The sequence below is a fragment of the Styela clava genome, chromosome 11 (genome assembly GCF_964204865.1).
Source record: "Styela clava chromosome 11, kaStyClav1.hap1.2, whole genome shotgun sequence".
Lineage (NCBI taxonomy): Eukaryota > Metazoa > Chordata > Ascidiacea > Stolidobranchia > Styelidae > Styela > Styela clava.
The window spans coordinates 3,036,696-3,057,968 of NC_135260.1; the positions used below are offsets into that span (position 1 = coordinate 3,036,696).

Below are 21,273 nucleotides of genomic sequence, written 5' to 3' on the forward strand. Positions count from 1 at the left end.
CCACGACCACCCCCAGAAAGACGAGGGACGAGGGGTCCTGCAATCTTTTCGAAAATAAATATTCCCTACAGAATTCGAAAATGCGGACATACAAAGAGTATTCAAAGTTGCGGTGGCGAGGGTATTCCTGACGCTTAGCACGGTGCGTCACACGCCGAGCCGACGGTAATCCTATTTTTGATTCAAAATTATACCAGAGGGTGTGCAGCAAACAATCATGTGAGACACTTCAGAAGTGAAGTCTTTAAATAACGAATCACAGACAATAAACCGAACACCATAGCTTGATACAGGTTTTAGAACAACTAGCAAGATTTCATCTCCCAGGGATGAATACGGTATATCCTCGCAAATAAGCCAACTCCCTGAAATGGTGAATTTATAAAGAAAAATCTGCATATACCGGTAAGCTGTTCCTACAAATAGTAATGGTTGCAGAAGAGAATCAATGAAGATAACCATTATTTTTTATGTTTGATTAATAACGCTAGGAAGTGTCTCAAAATCCATCCTCACCATCACTGCGAAACTTCACAAAGAGATTTTTCTAGTGCAGAGCTATATATAAGCCGAATGTTAAGTGCGATAACAGTTCTGCCCGTATAAGCCGACTCATAGTTTGGCAACTTTTTTTTTGAGTTTCAAAGACGGCATATATGCAAGCAAGGATATAGGTTAATATAGTACCATCATCAAATATGTATTCAGTCTGAAAAGTAGCATAACATGTTAACTGAAAAAGTGGAATAGGGACAGACAATGTTCCATTTCCAGTGACCTAAGTTGTTCTGGCCATAATCGTCAAAGACATGGCAAAATCAAATTAAGTATTTGCCTCGTACTTATATACTTTCAGCAGATCTGAAGGTCACATAAACACGAATCGTGGCTCCAGTGAAAATCAGTCCAGAAACAGTATTTATTTCAATTCTCTTATCTTGAGAAAATAACAAACAAAGCAGCCAATACGGATATACCACTATAATTCTAGCAGGTTTCAAAGCTCAATAAAGCCTGGATGTGATCTGCCATGGAAAAGTCACAATAACTTAATTGTTCAGGGTTAAGTTCCTTTACAATTTCAATTTTGTTATGAAGTCAGTTTTCAATATATCATAACCAAGTTTGTTGTTTTTTAACCAGTAATTGTTCAAGTGTTATCACTTCATTTAATACATCTGTGAAGGCCAAAACAATATATGGTATCGTTAAAATTCCTTTGCAATTTTAAAATATTTCAAGACTTCATGGACACCCTATATCTTTTCATGTAGGGCTATTTTGTGACAGTAAAGAAATATTACTTTCACAGGGGCCGTCTGTCTGGCTGAGGTCATGTTAAATATTTCACTCAAAATTAGCTTCATAGGTCTCTATTCATATGGGTGGAATTGCTGCATGCAAAAGTTCATATTCAGTGGATACCCAAGGGAAAATAGTACCTTTGCAGTGACCAGAGTGTATTAGCTCCCTCATTTTTAGAATTAGTTGCAGAAAACGTAGATTTATTCCATGGATGTCTATTTTGACAAAAGCCCAAGGAAAAATAGTACTTTTGCAGGGACCCATTGGTGCAAAATGACGAAAACCACCTAATTTTCAAGTATACAAAGAATAGTTACAAAAAATGTATACCTATGGATCCATGGAGGTCAATTTTGACAATAGCTCAAGGCAAAATAGTGCTCTTGCACTGGCTTAAATCTGTTGGTTCAAATGCGCAAATATCAATTAAAATTAGTGAGAAAACCCTTTCTGTTTTATAGTATAGAGACTTAGAGGTCACAGAAATATGGATTGCAGTTTTAGTCAAAATTTAAATCAAAAAATAGTTTAGAAACTCTTCAATTCTCCTTATTTGTAGAATTCATGGTCCTGTTCATCCTTTTTCATTTGGTTTTTGTAGGCTTTTTCAAAATCTTTAGCAAGAACAATGTATCGATTTTCACGAACTGCCATCATGCCGGCTTCTTGACATATAGAATTGATATCCGCTCCTGATATTTTATCTGGTCGAGCCACGTCTAAAGAATGAGATAAACACAATTGTAAGCTGAGGAGGTCTTCTTGTTGCACCTTTTATAAGAATAGGGGATTCCTAACCATTCATTACTTTAGTAATATGCTTTATGCAGCACTGTAGCTCACATTTGACTATGTTTCCATTTCTTATATAATCTTATCTTTTTTTTGGCTTTCTCCATCATCGAGCCAATGCATTTGACACGCATACCTGGTTAACAATTCCCATATCTAAATGAGCAGAGAGGTCGTGGTGGTTCACCATATGATTAAATGAAAAGCCGTCTTATCACCAACTCAAGATATCCAACCATGTCAAAATAGGACCGTTCAGAGCCATTAAACGAATGCTCTGCAAGAATTTTGCATAAGATGGTGTCGCAAGCGTGGGGATTAAGTCTAGACCTTAAACGTACAATTCCAACATAGAAAGACGAGAATATCGGTCAGAGACCGAAGACTTATCGATCGAAAGTTAGGGGATCCCCGAAACAGCGCTCTTACTCCATAGTGACACCTTGTGTCCCATCACTAATTAATTAATAACTCGCTAATTATACAACATAATTCATCCAAAATCAATAGGCTTCTGGTCCGACATATGATGAATGCACATACAGTATCTGGAGCAGATTCAATCTCACTTTCGTAAGATATCGCGTGCATCTGAGATTGATCGATTCAACTACTTAACTACTTGGACATGAAACAAATACAGCGTACAATCTAAATTTTGTTATGAAGTCAGTTCTCAATATATCTTAACCAGGTTAAGGCCAATGAACTAGCCAGTACCGATAAATTGCTTTTGAAATTTAAAAAATTTGAGACTTTATGTACTTGGGATAGTAACCATGTTGTTGAGTCCTGTTATAATTTCAGTTTTATTATGAAGTCAGTTTCCAGTATATCTTCACCAATTTTGTTTTTTTCTAATCAACAAGGGCTAACAAACTATAAAGTATAGATAAATTCCCTTTTGAACCTAAACAATTTCAAGGCATTATGAATACCCTGGACATCATTGGTTCTCAGAGTTGATTGGCCAGTGTAGGGACATTCGCGACCGGTATGTAAAATCAAGATACCACTATACCAGAATATTTCACTTATCAGGGTACTCAAACGCTTAAACTGTGATAATGATTTAACAATTGACGGTATCTAAAACGCAAAAAAGTAGAAACGAGATTGTCGGTCAGAGACCAAAGACTTATCGATCGAAAGTTAGGGGATCCCCCAAAACAGCGCTTTTACTCCATAGTAACACCTTGTGTCCCATCACTAATTAATTAATAACTCGCTAATTATACGACATAATTCATCCAAAATCAATAGGCTCCTGGTCCGAGATAAGATGAATGCACATGCAAAATCTGAAGCAGATTCAATCTCGCTTTCATGAGATATCGCGTGCATCTAACAGACAAACAGACAAATACCTATCAACATACTTACCGATTAAAATCGATAAGTAGCAATAAGTGTTAAACTATTTCACTCAAGTTCGGCGGGCCATATTAAATCATTACGTGAACTGTAGTTTACTCGCAGACAGCGGTTTCGGAACCACTGATGTACAGAATTCAAAAAACTAGCTCAACGTTACTCACAGTCTTCTAAGTCAACTTCATCACTCAGATTCATTTGTCCTGTAATTGTTGAAAAAATTAATCGTTTTTGCCGCCGATCAGGAATCGGGAACTCAATCTTACGATCCAGACGTCCAGGACGTAGCAAAGCTGGATCAAGGGTGTCAGCTCGATTGGTTGCCATGATAACCTGAAAAAACAATTTAATTATTATTCTCATTTCTCAATCCGGGGTTTGCAAAGTGCGGCCGGCCCATGGTCCAAATGAGGCCCACAACAAAAAAGTGCACGGCTCGTTGAGAAGTGTCAATTTTGAATGGTGTCAGTCCCACAAAACGAGTTTTAAATTTTAGTTCGATCTAGTACATGCGAGTAACTCCACTCCTCTGATTGCAAAGGTCATACCTGAGTTCGTGCTAAGCCAACAGGCATAAAAATTTGCCTGCAACTACTAAAAAGCCTATGTTGAATGAAGGTACATGCATTTGCAACAAATATGTGGTTAACTAAGTGGTAACCGGATGAGAGGTTGTGGGTCATGTTGTGATTAAGGCCTCGAATAGTCCCTGGGATGCATACAAAAACCTATCCCTCCGGTACAGGTCACAATCGTGTTGGAAGGAAAAGAAAATCCAACACATAACAATTAAGCTACATATACATCCTTCTTGGTTTTAGGAATATTATAGAATATTTTATTGTAACAGAATTAAAAGATCTTACCTTCACATTAACTGTCTGATCAAACCCGTCCATTTGATTCAAAAGTTCAAGCAAGATTCTTTGGACCTCACGATCAGCTGTTAAGTAAATATACACAGTTGAATGAGTGATCAATGCTCAATTATATGGGAGTGAAGAACCTCAGTTCAGGTGTCATATAAAATTGTTCCCGTACATTTGAAAAAAAAATTTTCCATAAATTGAAATAAAAGCAAAATTTGTGGTCAAATATAGGGCGCTAAGAGAAATTTGGAAAATGTATGAAATTAAGTGGTTATTAAGTGCTCAAATGGACACAAAGTCCAAGATGTTACAAACGAAAAATTGTCCAGCCCTTGGAGAAGTGCCTATTTTGAATGGTGTTCGAAGTGAGTTTCAAATTTACTTTGATCTAGTACGTACGTTCCAATCCTTCCATGTTGCAAAGCCTATACCTGAGTCCAATTTATTTTCTAAGCTTATGACGTTACAATGTCCTAACAGCCAGCTTGTGCAAAGAAAAAAACGTACAGGTATGTCATACGATCAATAACCAAAATTTTTGCCCCTGCAACTACTAGAAAGCTCATGTTAAATGAAGGTGCGGCCTTCAGTTTACGCAATTATTCGTATCCTACCCTCCTGGATAAAAGGTTGCACACCCCTGGACTAAAACAATCACCTCCAGTCTGTGCATCGAATCTTTTTGTAGCAATTGCATCAATCTCATCAATGAATATGATCGCTGGTGCATTCTCTTTGGCAAGTCTGAAAATATGTGTTGTGGTTAAAGAGGAAGGAGATTTATTATCAATAATGATAGGGATTATCTCAGATAATCAATTTATCAGCATATAAGACAGATAAGCGATCAATTAATCAATGCTAGATAGAAGAAGCAAGGGTAGTGATGGTTCGCAGGTGGGTAAAATTTTAACTTTTTCGATTAAAAAATGCAGTCACATAAAATTCGTTATGAGAACAGTATATAATTGCTTCCCCTACACTTTTAAAAAATTGATAAAATTCCACGGTTGCTTGGAATGGCCCATATACACATTCTGGCCACTGAACAGACATAGCCTAATCATCATTTGACGAATACCGATATCCTCGCATATGAGCCGATTTGAAACTTAGAAAAAAGTTGTTAAACTAAAGGAACGGTTTATACACGCATAACTCGATCGCAATCTTGATCACACTTACACATACAAGAAAACGCTTTTTTCACATTTTAAAAGGGTGGTTCCGACCTGCAACCCCAACTCCACAGCCATACACAATGTGCCTCCTCACCAATATTTTCTTATCTAGTATTGAAATAATACGATAAACAACAAAAAATTACCTGAAAACGTCCCTAACCATCCTAGGTCCTTCTCCGAGATATTTTTGTACGAACTCGGACCCCACAACTCGTATAAAAGCAGCTGTTGTGTGATGTGCAACAGCTTTAGCCAACATAGTCTTGCCACATCCTGGTGGCCCAAACATAAGAACTCCTCTTGGTGGGTCAATACCAATCTAAAATAAAAGGAAAACATTTTTTTTTTGTCTTTCGTTCTGAACAAGTCTCTTCATAAACAGTCACAGCTAGGTAAAGAATTACGAAAGTTTGAAAAGCTCTTTGGCTCGACATTGACTACCCAATTTATTATGTCATAATGAGGTGGTGTCGATTGAAAGTTTATATTATGACACCAAGAGTATTAACATGTGAGTTGTCATCGCAGGTCTATGATCTCAGATTTAAACTCTGTGGACATTTCTTCGGCCAGGGTTCAATAAATCGATAGACAAGACCAAACTGGAAAGCTGTACTTCCGAATAACAGCCAGAAGAGCATCAAACCAGGTTTGTTGTTTTTCAATCAGTAATTGTAAAGTATTTTTACCTCATTTAAACATCTACGAAGGCCAAAACAATATATGGTATCAATAAACTACCTTTGCAATTTTAAAACCTTCTAGGACTTTATGGACACCCTATATATCAAAAGTGGAACACTCATATACAGATCTTAGATCAGCAAATTTTTCCACTTCGAGGGGCGACCTTGCATTGAGAGAAACTTGGACAAAAAAACTCTAAAAATTACAAAAATTTCAGCCATTTAATTATACCTGTTTATATAACTCGAAATGTGTCAAAGGCAATTCCACAGCCTCCCTGACTTCCTGTTTCTGAATATCCATTCCTCCAATGTCAGAGTATGCAACATCTGGCTTTTCATCTGTGATAAAAAAAAAATTCAGGCTATTTGCATGAGTCAAGTTAAGTTTATTTTTTCCAACCAGTGAAAAAAACTGACACAAATATGAAAAAAATATTACTAACAGGTGGGAGGGGGAGTAGCGAGAAACCAGAATTGGTTATTGAGAAGAGACACCCAAAAATGACAATAGTCAAGCATTTCTAGATAAAGTGATTTGAAACAACCATCATAATGTGGTATGATAGGCCATACTAGGTTATTAATAGTTGGAGCAGAAGAAACCTGTCAGGGCATTGTAATGTCATAGGGCATAGATCAGTGGTTGGCAACCTTTATCCAGTGACGAACCGGTAAAGCCTGACGAAATTTTGGCGGACCACCTTTATACAAACGAACTAACCTAATGTAATAAATTATATGCGTTAGAAAATGTATGTTGACAATACATTCAAAAAAAAAAGATTTGTGTAACGTATTTTTTACGTTAAACCCAATTCGATCTTTCGTTTTTGTAATTGGCATTTTGAAAACCCAACCTCACATAAAGATAACAATGGCATTGTACGTTTTCATGTTACCTTTCTGCGGACCGGTAGTGACCTTTCCGCGGACCGGCGATGGACCGCGGCCCGGTGGTGGCCGACCACTGGCATAAATAATGAATAGGACTCAGGTATAGGATTTGTAACGCAAATTGATTGGAATTACTGTCACAAACCAGATTAAAAATAATCAAAAACTCGTTTCATCGGGCCATATACATAAATATAATATGAAATGTATGAACATTTTTTTATTAAAACTAAATCCAAACACACAATAAGTCTACAGTCTTACCTGCAGAAAGCATAGTAATACTGCTGTCAGCTTCAGGAGGAAGAACGTCGACTAAAGCATTGCTATGTTTATGAAGAGCAACTGATGCATTCGGTTTGAGAAGCTCCCTGGAAATAAAACAGAATGAATGGTCAGATCAAAACAAGGGCTGCTTTAAATGAGTTGATCCCCAAACCGTGTTAAAGATTTAATATGGCTAGCCAAACATAAGTGTAATAGTATAACACTTTGTGTTTTGTATCTTTTTGTGTTCTAGATCAGGGCTACTCAACTGGCGTACCGCGGTCCGAATCCGGACCTTGCGAGTATTTGATTCGGACCGCACCTAATTCTTTATTTTAGATTATTAGCCCCACTTTTGAAGTTTCCTTTTATAAAATGACTTTTATAGTTTTGAATACATATGAAAATAACTATAACACCATAATAAACATTATTGATTATCTAATCGTTAGCCGGCCGAGGAAGAGCGCGTAAGGATGCCGAAATACAATTTCTGGAGAGACCGGACCCAAATAATTTTGAAGTTTTGCATGAGGATCTTGGGTAAATATAGTTGAGTAGCCCTGTTCTAGATACCGCTAATTGTTACGTCATTATCACAGTTCAAGCATATGTATATTCATAACAATTCAGTTTGGTATCTTAACAATTCGATATTGAGGAAAAAGCAATATTTTTAAACTATTCATTTTTAGTAGTCTATGATTTCAGATACTTTTTTCTAGACTCCAGTAAAATACACAGTAATGTCAAAAGCTTCCTGAATATCAATGTTGTAAATAGTTTGGTAATTTTTACTGGTATTGGAGTAAGTGTTGTATTTTCAAATCCATGGATTTACCGTAAGTCTTCTGTCTTTTCCAAAGTTTGGACCCAAAATTACCAACAGAAACAAAAAAGGTAAATGTCAAGCAGGGGTGGGCAACAACGTAAACATTCCCCCCTACTGTTATCAGTTATAATTATATTCTAAATATAAATAGATTTTAGAAATTAAATTTTATATTGAGTTTTATTAACCATGGAATATCCCAAGAAACGTGAAGTTGACAGAGAGTGTCGAGCATTCAATAAAGATTGGATACCGAAGTATTTTTTGTAATAATCCGACCCACCGAGAACTTCATTTTCCCGCATCTGTCCCGCCGACTAGAGAAGTTGCCCACCCCATATGTAAAGGGTTTCACATTCTGTTATTTTAGAGAATGAGTTGAATTTATCTTCACACTGGTGTTAAGAATTTTAGAATTTCTATCAAACTATTATCCACAACCCTGTTGGGCGATGGTAGACATTCATACAAAGTCTTGTAGAAGATATTTTATTGAAAGACATCAAATTAAAAGTTTCAAAAGCATTATGGGTTGTGTCATTGCTTCAAAGTGAGAATTATAAACTTTCATGTAAAATAACACATTGTGTACACATAAATTTGCTGAGCAAATACTTGTAAAAAAACTTTTTTGACAATAATACCTATCAATTGTGCTGAGTATCCTGACATAGTAATTTGACCCAGTGGTAGATCCAACAATAGCGTTGTTCTGGTCCACTGCTTCCAAGAATTGACCAATCACAAGAGGAATACTCTGGATACGCTTCACTTCTTCCTGAGCGTGCAAATACTCCTTGCGAAGATTTTTCATTTCATCTAAAAGAATAAAAAAAACATTTTGAAAATTTACCTTCGAAGTTATCATCAACTATTGGGTTATTTGTGATAATTCAGTTCGGTATCTTAATTATATGTATTTATACCGAAACCGTTTTGAATGTTTCAAATTAAAAGTCTAAAGAAGTACATTACATATTGTACTTTGTGTGTGATATCGTGATACTCTTTGCAAATTCATTGTGCCCGAGACCCCATTTTAGAAAGCCGTGCTATGGACAACCAGTTGGATAAAGCCCAGGTTGAAGACCACTTATCTGAAACCTCAGTCAAGGGCAGTCATAAAAGATGTAAGTATTAAAAAAAAAATTAAAGTTGAAACCTTTAATGTATTCTTCCTGAACTCCTAAAAATTCCAGTTGTTTCTGTAATTTCTTATATTTTGTATAAAGATCCTCTATTTTGTCAATCTCTGTGGAACTTAGCATTGATTGCACAGTCGTTGGACGAGATGACGCCGGTGTTCCAACCTCACTGTCAGCCTGAATATACAAATAAAAAAATTGACTATTTTTATGGACTATGTGTTTGAGTGAATAGCTCGGCGGTGTGGGTAAGCATTAGGATTAACTCCACAACCGCACCACTGATTACCCTGCGTGGGTTTGTAGGTTCAAATGCCATGCAGAGTTAATTATGTGTGAGAGGATTGCTAGACTCTTCCCGTCGCAGAATGATTCACTTTACCGCTGGTCAGTTACGGCTTCCTCCACCAATTAAGTCTGCAAGTTCATGCTTCTGAAAACACAATAACTGGCTAACGTAACTAATGCCATACCCAACATGGTTGACATGGACTGGTAACCAGACAGACAGAAGCTGTGTTCCTCTCGTCTGGTTACCATTCCATGTCTAGTATAGGATTAGTTCACTATTTGTTTTCGGAAATACAGAAGTAGGATGGTGTAGCCAGTCTGCGGACAATTTCATTCAAACCACTATAAAACAAAAACCAATATTTCTAACCCGTTAATTTTTTCACCGTAGGTGCTTGGGCATTCCTTCTACACGCTAAACCTCGAATTAACTTTCTACGACCAGGGGTTAAAGCTATACAAACCACCAAAGTACGACACTCTGAAGACGTATTTGCGACCGAACGACCAGTGTGCGATCACAGATTTCAAGCCTTGAACATTGTTTCTGCTGCGTCGAGACTAGGGCATACGCAGCCATGCGTGAAAAAATGGGCTTCTAATTGCATTTCTGACCGTCATATATTTTAAGAACACGGTTATTTCGAACAAAATTCTTAATTCTTAACAAATTATAAACAAAGCACCGCATCACAGCAATCAAACAGACAAAAACACGGTGGTCGCAAATTAGTTGACAAAGATATTATTGACGTATTAGAAATTCGCACCCCCCTACTCCCTCTCCTTTGAATGTAGAAACGCGGAACTTCAAAGATGGTTAACAGAAACACAACTCTACCCACCTGCCAAGTTTCATCTCTTTATCTCTTATATTTGTATGGATTTTCAAGCTTTTTTAAAAGAACAATGGGTAGTTGGCGACATGGTAAAATGGTCCGTTTTTTTTCTTCGGTCAGGTTTTCGGTCGTAACTTTTTTATTTGTGGCCGCATTTTAGTGTAATTTCGCAGAGCTACGAGGGATAAGTGGACGATAACGCGTGAGAAATATCGGCGCGGTTCGTTAATTTTTTCGGCATCAATTTAATCGATGAAGTTGATGGTCGGAGATAGATCATGGCCGCAAAGTGGGTAAGCCACCCTAGGGACTTGATGGCGGAGGAAGCCGTAATCAACCAGCAGGTTACTTGAACCACCGTACGACGACAAGAAGTCCAGTAATCCTCTCGCACATAACCATCCCTGCATGAGATTCAAACCTGCGAATCCACGCGGTGTAAAGGTCAGAGGGTGCGGTGGCGAGCGTATTCCTAACGCTTGTCAGACTATGAGCCACACCGCCGCACAAAACAATAATCAATCACTGTTATTACTGCTGAAATAATTTCTTCATTGTATTATGTTTATATTATATTATCATATTTTTGTGGCAATAAATCTCTCTCTTAACCCCGACATAAAGTTAGCCGAAATAAATTCGACATAGGCCTAGCGCCGTAGCTAGGCACTAAAACAATGATACAGGTTTTATTTTAGCTACATATAATAATATTTTAAAATCCTCTCACCGGTTTCACAAATACGTCTTCCATTTTCCAGGTTATGATATTCGAAGCATAGGAAAATGAGAATCAGCCTCAAAAACAAAATTGACTTTACCTAACGCGGAAAACATGAATCAGCAGATATCAGAACTGCTAAGTAATTTTCAATCGCGCCACCTACCGGTGTGAATCAAAATGCCTTTTTTACATGCATTTATTGAATTCTGCACTTGTATTATTATTAATGCAACCTATTCACACAAATATTAGAGAATATTACAGCAGCAAAATACGATGCAGTCAAGTCAACATATACACAATAAAAATCGTATTCAAAATTTTAAAGGATCCGAAGTCATCTGGTTTTACCTCACCTCGATATAAACTGGTGACCGGACAAGAGGCCGCCGGGATAAATATCTCATCTTATCTTTAGGGCAGATATGAGCAAGGTTTTTGGACTTCGTGCCAAAAACTTTGCTCATCTAACCTAGCGAGCCATGTTAGTTTGACGTGAAAAGTTACATTTTATAAATAATATTTAGAGTATTACAAAAGCAACAGTGGGTAATAATAAGCATCGGGCCAAAACTTAATTTAATCGCAATCTCAACATATTCCCTGAGCTATTTTTAGCTAAAACATCTGAATTTGTTTATTGTTTGGTTGTGACAGCATCGGGCGGGCCAGATTGAATTACTCAACGGGTCGCATTTGGCCCGCGAAACTTAGTTTGCCCATGTCAGTTTTAGAGTGTCTGTCCTTACACACCCCTGATTTAATCGAATGACTCGGGCTCAGCCAACGACTAACATACCGGCCAACGATTGGGCTCAGCTAACCACCAGCGAGACTTACCTCAGTGATTGATTCGACTTCGGACTCGAATTAACCCGGATGACCCGAGTTTAGGGACTTCTACCAAACACTGTCGGTGGTGGATTTTAGAGAATCGTCTAGGGAAAAATATAAAACCTTTCGGACCTCCTGAAGTACCAAGATGGCGCACAACCCGAACTCAGGTTGTGTACCAGTTTAGGGGTTCAGGTTATGCGACATCTTGGTGCGCATACTTCAGGAGCACCACCCTTTCAATGGCCATACAACACAAGAAAATACGCTCAAATAAATTGAAATATCAATAAAATAGACGAATTATATCAAGTTATTATTCCCAGATAATACATCCTTTGGCAAAATTTTGATCCAATTTATATCAATTCTCCAAATAAAGGTGGTAATAACTAGAAAAGCCAACTAAGTTACCATTTTTGCTGTTGACACAGTCGATGCATTTCGATCCAATTGGTAACGTTCCGGATTACGCTTGACTAACTAACTTTCCATGCTCCATTCCTGTGCGCAAGTGAATCCGTTGCTTACAACGTAAGGATGCTGTAACAAAAATAAAGATGACTATTCTATTTAATAAAATAACACAAGTTTGATTCAAGAATCTCGCTGCTCATTAACACAAATGTATTTCTGTAACGTTTTGTCTGACTATAATTGAAATATACTTGTCTGAAAAAGTTTGTATCTTTCAAACGAAACACCACATAAATACATTTTTGTTAGCATGCAGCAAAACTCTTGAATTAAATAGAACAACTACGAAAGCTAACTAGTTTTACGAAGATTTTTAACAACGGAATCCATCTTCATTATACCGTACTAGTTGAACTCAAATAACATATCTTCAAACCGCACTCACGTTTAGCTTAGGCAAGCTTATGAGGGGAATTCAAGAGTTATATGAATACACCACCGCAGGTCATATAAACAGAAACGCCTTTATGACTATGCGTAATATCCGAAACCGTCGATTTAAATTCACCAAATCGAGAGCGCCTACTTGACTTCTTCGATGCGCTTTAAAGTGAGAGCAGTTTATAGCTTATTGAAGTGCCAGTATATTCTACGAGTTATAATAGGACAGAAGATTATAATTGTATGGTCGCCAGAGCATTGAACATGGTGGCAAAAATTTCGCATCAATCGAAAGTAAACAGTAAAAGTAGATCAAAATGGGACAAGAAATAATAGGATAAGTATAGAATTTCCACATTTATTTTATCTCGGGGGAGAGGTGAGCCGATAATACGACACAATCATACGGATAATCACGGTTTCTCTTTCGGTTACTTTTCCATGTCGGACGGATATGGGAATAGTTAACCAGTTATTTGTTTTCAAAAAGTAAAATGGCTTTATTTGTACACGAGAACAAAAGTATTACGATCTTTTTTAGAATAGAAATTTCTATTTGAGTTAGCGCTGTTAAATATGTATTGAAATGTCTTTTTCTGAACGTTTCGCCTATCTATGCATTGGAAAGTTCAGTCGGCAGATTTCTACTATTGTCAGTAACAGCTTATCCTGTACGCGGCGTAGCAACAAATGCTATGTCATTGGAATGTAAATGGAACGAAATATTTGGAAGTAAAGCTTACAAGTGTTACAAATGAAACTGGGATAATAGAGTTCTGTTGTTTGTTTAGGTACATTGTAATATGTGTAAACCACTTCAGAGTGATATTCTAGTTTGGCTTTGAAAACAATGTAAAACCCAGATGGGCGGACTATTCTGTGCCCATGTTTCTGTCCGTTTTTTAAGTCTGGTAAGTAGATTCTGCTATATTCGAGCAAAGCTTGTCTGTGGCGCAGCAGTCGAAGGGTCAAACTAATAGACGAGAATTAGTACATAGAATATCTGTGGTGTACGCTGTTTTCGAATAGGCTTAGCACCACTTGTAAGTATGACATTTTAGTTCAGTTTTGTGTGCATAGTAAAACCTAGACATTCTTGAAATTGTTATTGAATTTGTTTTGTCTACGGGAAGAAATATTTAGGATTAATTAATTATTACAATCCATTTATTTGTCTAATTATTTATTTGTAAATTTTATATAATATGTTAGTATAGGATCTTTAATTCGAATTGATCAAAGGAGCAAAATACCACTGATGGTATAAGCGCCAAAACAACAAGACCTAGAATGGCCGACAAACTTACTGTTTGTATCTCCACTGCTCCTGCGTGTATTTTATCGCCATGTATTGTTACAATTCTCTTATGAAATTTCAATAGAATGCTCTATTTGCGTTGGCGCTGTCTAATTGTGTATTGAAATTTCTTTGTCTGTACGTCTATTCGTTTAGAATTGTTGTCAGCAGTGTTGCTATAGTGTAGTAAGCAGATTTATGCAGCGTAGCAGAACAAACATGTACTATTAGAGTGGAACTGAAGCGATACTCAATAGAGAATATTAGGTAATCCTGAAGTATGCGCACCTAGATGTCTCACAACCTGAATCCTAATCAGGTACACAACCTGAGTTCAGGTTGTGCGCCTTCTTGGTGCGCATATTTCAGGAGGTCCGAATATTATTTTGTGCGGTCGATAGAGCATTGGTAATAATGGAAATAGTATCGCATTAATGAAACGTAAAATTTATGTGTGTTGAAAAGAAGGCAGGAGTAATAGAGTTTCTGTAGCTTGTATAGCTTCAGAGAAATGTATACATCCCTATTGCCGCTGGTCGGTTACGACTTTCTCCACCATCAGGTCCATGTATCTGAAAACAATTAACTGGCTAAGTAATTCCATACCCGACATGGAATGGTAACCGGACGAGTAACCGTGGTTTGCCATATGATTAAGCCGTCTTATCGGCTTTCCTCTCCCCGGGATAAATATGTAAATATTTTTTTGGCCGGGGGGTGGGGGGGGGGGCAGTTATTTTTTTGTATAATGACGTAATACGACGCTTACTTGTGCCCTTTGTTGTCGAAGTTATCCAAGGTATACGAGCGCGCATTTTCATATATCTCTCTTAATTCATTTGGTAAAAGGATTATTGATATCAAGCCATGGAAAGTCCGGTTTTGTGTAAACCGGCTAAGAATAGTAAAAATGGTGTTGTAAAAGAAAAATTAAGTCACACTGCAAATGCCGCAAAATTGAAATCGAAAAAATAGGCTAAAATTATGGTTGTTGGCTACCCTTACAATAGTGAGACCTGGAATGACCAGGCAAAGTTATGTTTCCATTTCTTACCTTATCGTTTATATCTTCACTGCTCTAGAGTGTATTTCACCGCCATGTATTGTCACAATGCTCCCAAAAATATTCAATAGAATGTTCTGTTTGCGTTAGCGCTGTGTTTTGAAGTTCTTGAACGTTAGCGGCGAGGAATCAAGCAATCCTCTCACACCTAATTAACCCCGCATGGGATTCGAACCAGCACAGGGTTATCAGAGGTGCGTTGGCGAGCGTATTCCTAACGCCTACGCCTATTCCTTATTTCTCTTATCCAAACGAATGGTTCGAAAATTTACAGCGATGTATTTTTATCATTTACTTCAGGTTGAAAAAATGACGTCAGAAAGGCTTTTACATGCAATAGTACTATCTTTACAATCAATACAGTTTGCATTGGCTCTTTTTTGTCTGCTTTCTAACACCTGGTTGGTCACTTCAAACGGGGAAGCAAGTCAAGGCCTGTTTAACCGATGCTACCCTGCTGACAATGACTCGTGCATAGAGGTGAATGGTTGCCTTTCTTGCAATGGCAGTTCTGGCGATAGAGAATGTGTTGCACTACCTGGATACAGTAAGTTAATATTTATATCATAGTGCAAGGTTTTTTCAAACTGAACACAAGAACACAAGGGCTAGGACTTCAATATTTGCGAAGCAAGCCTACATTAATTTAAAGTATATTAAATTTCCTTAATCGGAGAGAAAGGCGTGGATAACCGTCGTATAAAAAAACCAACGTTAACCAAAGCGCCCCCATGATAAATGTTCACATGTTATTGATTTTTTAGTTTAACTTTTTTTTTTTTTTTGAGTTCGGGTTAGAAGTCGACTTTTTTATGATCCGAAATCAGAGTCGAGTCTTTTCTCCAAACCGGAATCGGGAGTCGAAGTCCATTGCAAATTTGGTACTCTCGTAGTGTGTGTACCAAGTAGGGTTAAGCCATAATTTTATTCCGATTTTTCCTATTTTAGTTCTATTACGAGTTCGGAGACTGTCTGTGTTAGCCAAGTGAATGTGACTGCCTATATGTTTCAGTCCCTTTACACAACTTGATGTGAATAAGGCGAACAAAATTAGTTACCTCCATATTGGTACATACACTTCTGGAGCGCCCTAAATTTTCCCTCAAAACTCCACAACAATGCTTGTAGTTATTGTATTTATTTCATTTTCTCAGCTCAGGGGCCGGACGAGCTTATTGTGGGAGGTCTTTTAACAACATCCGTTATCTATCGTGCCATCATAATGGTCATAACCATATTTCTCCTGTGCACTGGTGAAGATTCTGCACCAGATATGCGGAAAGATCTGAAAGATTACCTGCCCAAATTTGAAGAATGCTCAGGTAACTAATCAACGCTTCCTCTTTTTGTAGCGCGTTTTCACGAGTCCAACTCTTTTGTTGTTACCGGGTTATAGGTCCCAGGTCGGAACAGCTTGCCTAATCAAATAAAGGGAGGCCTAATTGAACTGGAAATTTTGAAACGCCACAAAACCTATCGTTAAGTTATCAGGGGGGTAGACCATTTGAAAAATTGTATCATCATAGTAGTTGCCAGATAGTCGGTTTAAAAGTCAAAGAAGATTTCGCTGATGTAAAATGGTTCCCATACAAGTGGGACGTCAAATTAAAACTTCCTAAACTTCTCAAAGGCTTCATTACATCAAGTGCGACGGTTTGGCTCTTCGTGCTAAGCGTCAAGAATACGCTCGCCACCGCACCTTTGATTACTCTGCCTGGGTTCGCATGTTCGAATCCCATGCGGAGATAGTTATGTGCGAGAGAATTGCTGCACTCCTCGCCGCCGTAGGGTGGTTAACGTAGCCGCTGGTCGGTTACGGCTCCCTCCACCATCAAGTCCATGCTCCCGAAAACAAATAACTATCTAATCCCATACCCGACATGGAATGGAAACCAGATCGAGAGGCCGTGGTTCGCCATATGATTATGCCGTCTTATCGGCTTTCCTTACCCCCGGGACAAATATGCAAATCCTATCCTATCCAGGTTTCCAGTACTTCAAAAATCCGAGGCTCTCGCTCGGATTCAATTGAGCACCTTACATTTAATGTTTTTCCATACTTCAGGTGTGTGTGACATAGGCATTCTGGGCATTTACAACTTTTTAAATATGACGAATCGTTCTGGTGACTACTGCTTCATATTTGGTGCAGCATATTGGATCAACTATCTTCGACCGTTTCTGTCTCTACTTTTGCTTCGAGGTTTACCTGGTTGTTTACACTATGCGGGGAAGTCAAAGGTCATCCGGAAGTGTGTGAACCGGAAAACATCGAAAACACCAGATACCTAGTTGAACTTACACGGGTTAGCGTCCGTCAAGCACTAATGACTAATATGTGAATATGTATTATACGTTATTCAACTATTCCACTCCAAATAAGATCCTGAGCAAGCACAAAAAGGGGGGAGAAATTCCATCCAATTTTGTACTTATATCGTGAAAAGAATCTTTATTCTATCTGAATATACACGGATGTTTGCCCGAATCTTGACCCTGGAACAAACACTTTCTATACTTTTAAAATTCTTGATGCTCTTATTGAGATGATTCTCGAGAGTTAGCACTGACAGGCCGGTTTATATGTTCAAAACTATCATTATGATTCAAGGTATAACGACCTAGTATTTGGAAGTACTGATAGATAATTTCAGCACAGTCTATCGCGGTCCATGCTTCCGAAAACAAATAACTGGCTAACTAATCCCATACCCGACCTGGACTGGTAACCGGACGAGAGGCCGTGGTTCGCCATAGGATTAAGCCGTATTATCGGCTTTCCTCTCCCCCGGGATAAATATGTGAATCCTTCCTTCCTTCCATCCAAACTAAATTTCTCGCAATACAAAATGACCAATTGCGCAGTTTAGATTTTGTTACTGTTTTTTTTTATTAAGTCAGAAGACTCAAGATTCCGGATTGGTTATTCATTGATACAGCAACTCTCACTTAATAGTCTCATAATACAAATTCGGATGTTAGTACAATACTCAGACCAGAAAAACAGCATCGAACAAGTGTTAGCAAAACAGTATACGAGCATAAGAAAATATGGTGCTCCCGAAGTATGCGAACCAAGATGGCGGACATCGGAACGTAACATGGGTAAAAGGTTAGGGTTAGACCATAATTTTTTTCCAATTTTCCTCATTTTAGTCCTATTATCAGTTCGAAGACTAGCCAAGAGCCTCCCGTAGTATTTATACCTAAAATTATGGCCTAACCCTAACCTAGTACACATATTACCTTCCGATGTCCGCCATCTTGGTTCGCATACTTCGGGAGCCCCGAAAATATATACACAACACGGACACTATGGTCCGTGGCACAATGAAATTTAATTTTCATACATCTAAAAAAGGAAATACAACTAAAACTTGTGAAATATGCAGCGAAGCCAGGAAAATGGGCCAATGTTATCCGAAATGCCTTAGGTATGGACAAAACCCCAATCTATGTCATTTATTGACGGTGCACCTTATAACCTGGTCTCAGTAAAATACAGTACAAATGTGCTTTACGGTTCATTTTTGAATATAATTTTCTGTTTGTGTTAGCGCTGTTAAATGTGTATTAAACTGTCTTTGTCTGAACGTTTCGCCTATCTACGCGTTTGAAGTCTGGTCAGCAGATTCTACTGTATCCAGCAGTAGTTCTCAAACGATCCACAGGGGGCGTTAGCAATTTTTTGAAGTGACGTGAAACTAATTAAAATAAATATATTTGTTAGACTTGATCTTGCCCGCCTTATTTTGGATATTTACATTTATTTCATTATTTTACGTTCCACCCCCATATTTTCAACGTGTTTTTTTAATAAAACATACTTTCGCCTTACTATCTGTTACATGTTGCCTATTGTTAGCTAGGTGGGGTGCGAAATTTCGAAATATTTTAGTTTGACTTATAGCAGGGGGTGCGCCGCACTAAATACATTTTGTATTTATTATAAATGTTTTATTGTTTATTATTTTGAATGATGTATTTATTATAAATCAACAAATTCATTTTACATTTGTATGTCGTTTACTTTCTGTTAGGTATATAGTGTATGCCTCTGTAGTCTATCTAAAACAATCGAGTAAGACACTACTTGCTGCAAAATAGCGAGCTGCAGTTTATTTATCTGCTGAACCGAGGTTAACAAACATGAAGGATATTTTTAGCATTTCGAGGAAAAATCAGGCAGTGACGAGGAAGAAGAGTCGACATTTCTTGTTTTATTTCTCAGGCCTACATGTTTACAAACTTTAAAAAGCATAAGTTACACAGTAGCGATCACAAAACTTGTGTTTTTATCCGTTTAATTTTTAGTCAGCAGATTCTGCTAGAGTTGAGCATAGCTTGTATATAGCGCTGGAACGCTATTCAACACTCAACAGCAATAGAGACTGGTATCGCATTAATAAGTTAAAATTTGCGAGGGTCCAAAAAGAATGTATTTGCCGAAGCCTAATTCATTTAATGGACCTCCTGAAGTATGCGCACCAAGATGGCGCACAACCTGAACTCAGGTTGTGTACCAGGTTAAGGTTCAGGTTGTGCGACATCTTGGTGCGCATACTTCAGAAGTACCCATTTATGTTTTATATAACACTGAAGTGTTTCTTATAAGCTGTTTACTTCTGCGATGAAAATATTCGTAATAATATTCACTAAAATTTCCTATTTTAACTGGTTCAACAACTCAACAACTTTTAGGTACAAATTTCCAACTATGTGCAACAAATATAGTGTTCCAAATGAAAACAGAATTACACTGTTCCTTTAGGGAGATGTTATGAATAGTTTTGGTCAGAGAGACACATTACAATCTAATAAGTTTTACGATTTGACACAACTAACGAAACCTTACAAACATCATTATTTATTCTAATTATCGTATTACTGTACCGTCAACTATTGTAAAGCAAACAGTCTTATGCAAACATGTCGTAACTGCCGCTGATTAACACCACTATTCAATTTTTAACTAATTTTCGGTTGTGTGCTGCCTGGCTGGGTTCAGCATATAACATATCATATCACTTGCAGGTAGACAACAGATAGATTTTAGTTGTTCGTTTTGAAGTTTGTTCATATCCAGTGTAGTATGTATATGCACCAATTAATCAGGGCTTGGCATTTTCGAACACCTGATGATTTCAGAATCGAATCGAATAATATTTTCGAATCGAATCTCGAATACTTTGGAGATATAAAATTGTATGTAACTTTTTTTATTGTACAGTATTAGGTCCTCCAAGCACATAAATTACTGAAAACATAGAATACGTCACTCGGGCAGATTGCTGAGCGTTCACACACAATAAAAATACACGTTCTGGTTATACACGTTGTCATCAATAACTCACTACAGAAAAGAGTCATATGTCATAATTGCGTTTTAAAATATGACTGCAATAAAAAAAATGAGAAATTTAGCTAAATTTAAAAAAACAAGATGGCGGCGATTCAAAATTTTTCTCTGTCTCTATTATTCGAATAATTTCGTATTCGATTCGAAATGCTCATCCCTACAATTAAGTGATATTCTAGTTCGCCTTCGGGACAATGTAACTTTAGAATGCCGAGGCAAACTTGGGTTCGTGTTTTATTCGTCTAAGTTTTGTTTCAGATTCAGCTTTAGTCCAGTACAGCAGGCGTCGGCAACCTACGGCCTGCGGGTCGGATCCGGCCCGCAGAGCACTATAATCCGGCCTGCGACGCTTCACTGAATTATATTAACAAATTATAGCTGTTTCGTAGATTATATTCTCTACGCAAAAGAATTTACGTGCAGACTAAATATATTATAACTCAACTCTTTGAACTCTTAATCCCCAGAACGACGCTACTCTCTCACCCTGACCTCCCACGGCGTCCCATCGATTTGACGCGTTAAAAAATTGTAATATCTCTAATTTTAAATCAACATAACTTCTAAACCATTAGATATCAGATGGTCTGTAATATGTCATATAAAAGCTTATCTAGTCTTTTATTTTTAACTGGCATTATTTTTTACGAGTAAGCC

The 21,273-nt window shown here is 37.6% G+C and overlaps 2 protein-coding genes across 2 annotated transcripts; one reads left to right on the forward strand and one right to left on the reverse strand.

Annotated features, from left to right (window-relative positions):
* Positions 1–890: 890 nt before the first annotated feature.
* LOC120347978 (26S proteasome regulatory subunit 6B) lies at positions 891–11,364 on the reverse strand. The gene is made up of 10 exons (XM_039418090.2): positions 11,212–11,364; positions 9,369–9,528; positions 8,851–9,025; positions 7,372–7,478; positions 6,443–6,552; positions 5,668–5,843; positions 4,999–5,084; positions 4,338–4,414; positions 3,636–3,804; positions 891–2,024 (listed from the first exon to the last, which is right to left on the reverse strand). Exons 1-10 carry the CDS (start codon positions 11,233–11,235, stop codon positions 1,855–1,857), a joined length of 1,254 nt encoding a protein of 417 aa, XP_039274024.1. The 5' UTR covers positions 11,236–11,364; the 3' UTR covers positions 891–1,854.
* A 2,381-nt stretch (positions 11,365–13,745) lies between these two features.
* Positions 13,746–19,172, forward strand: LOC120347610 (uncharacterized). The gene is made up of 4 exons (XM_039417654.2): positions 13,746–13,808; positions 15,558–15,804; positions 16,412–16,579; positions 17,323–19,172. Exons 1-4 carry the CDS (start codon positions 13,761–13,763, stop codon positions 17,547–17,549), a joined length of 690 nt encoding a protein of 229 aa, XP_039273588.2. The 5' UTR covers positions 13,746–13,760; the 3' UTR covers positions 17,550–19,172.
* The last annotated feature ends 2,101 nt before the right edge of the window (positions 19,173–21,273 follow it).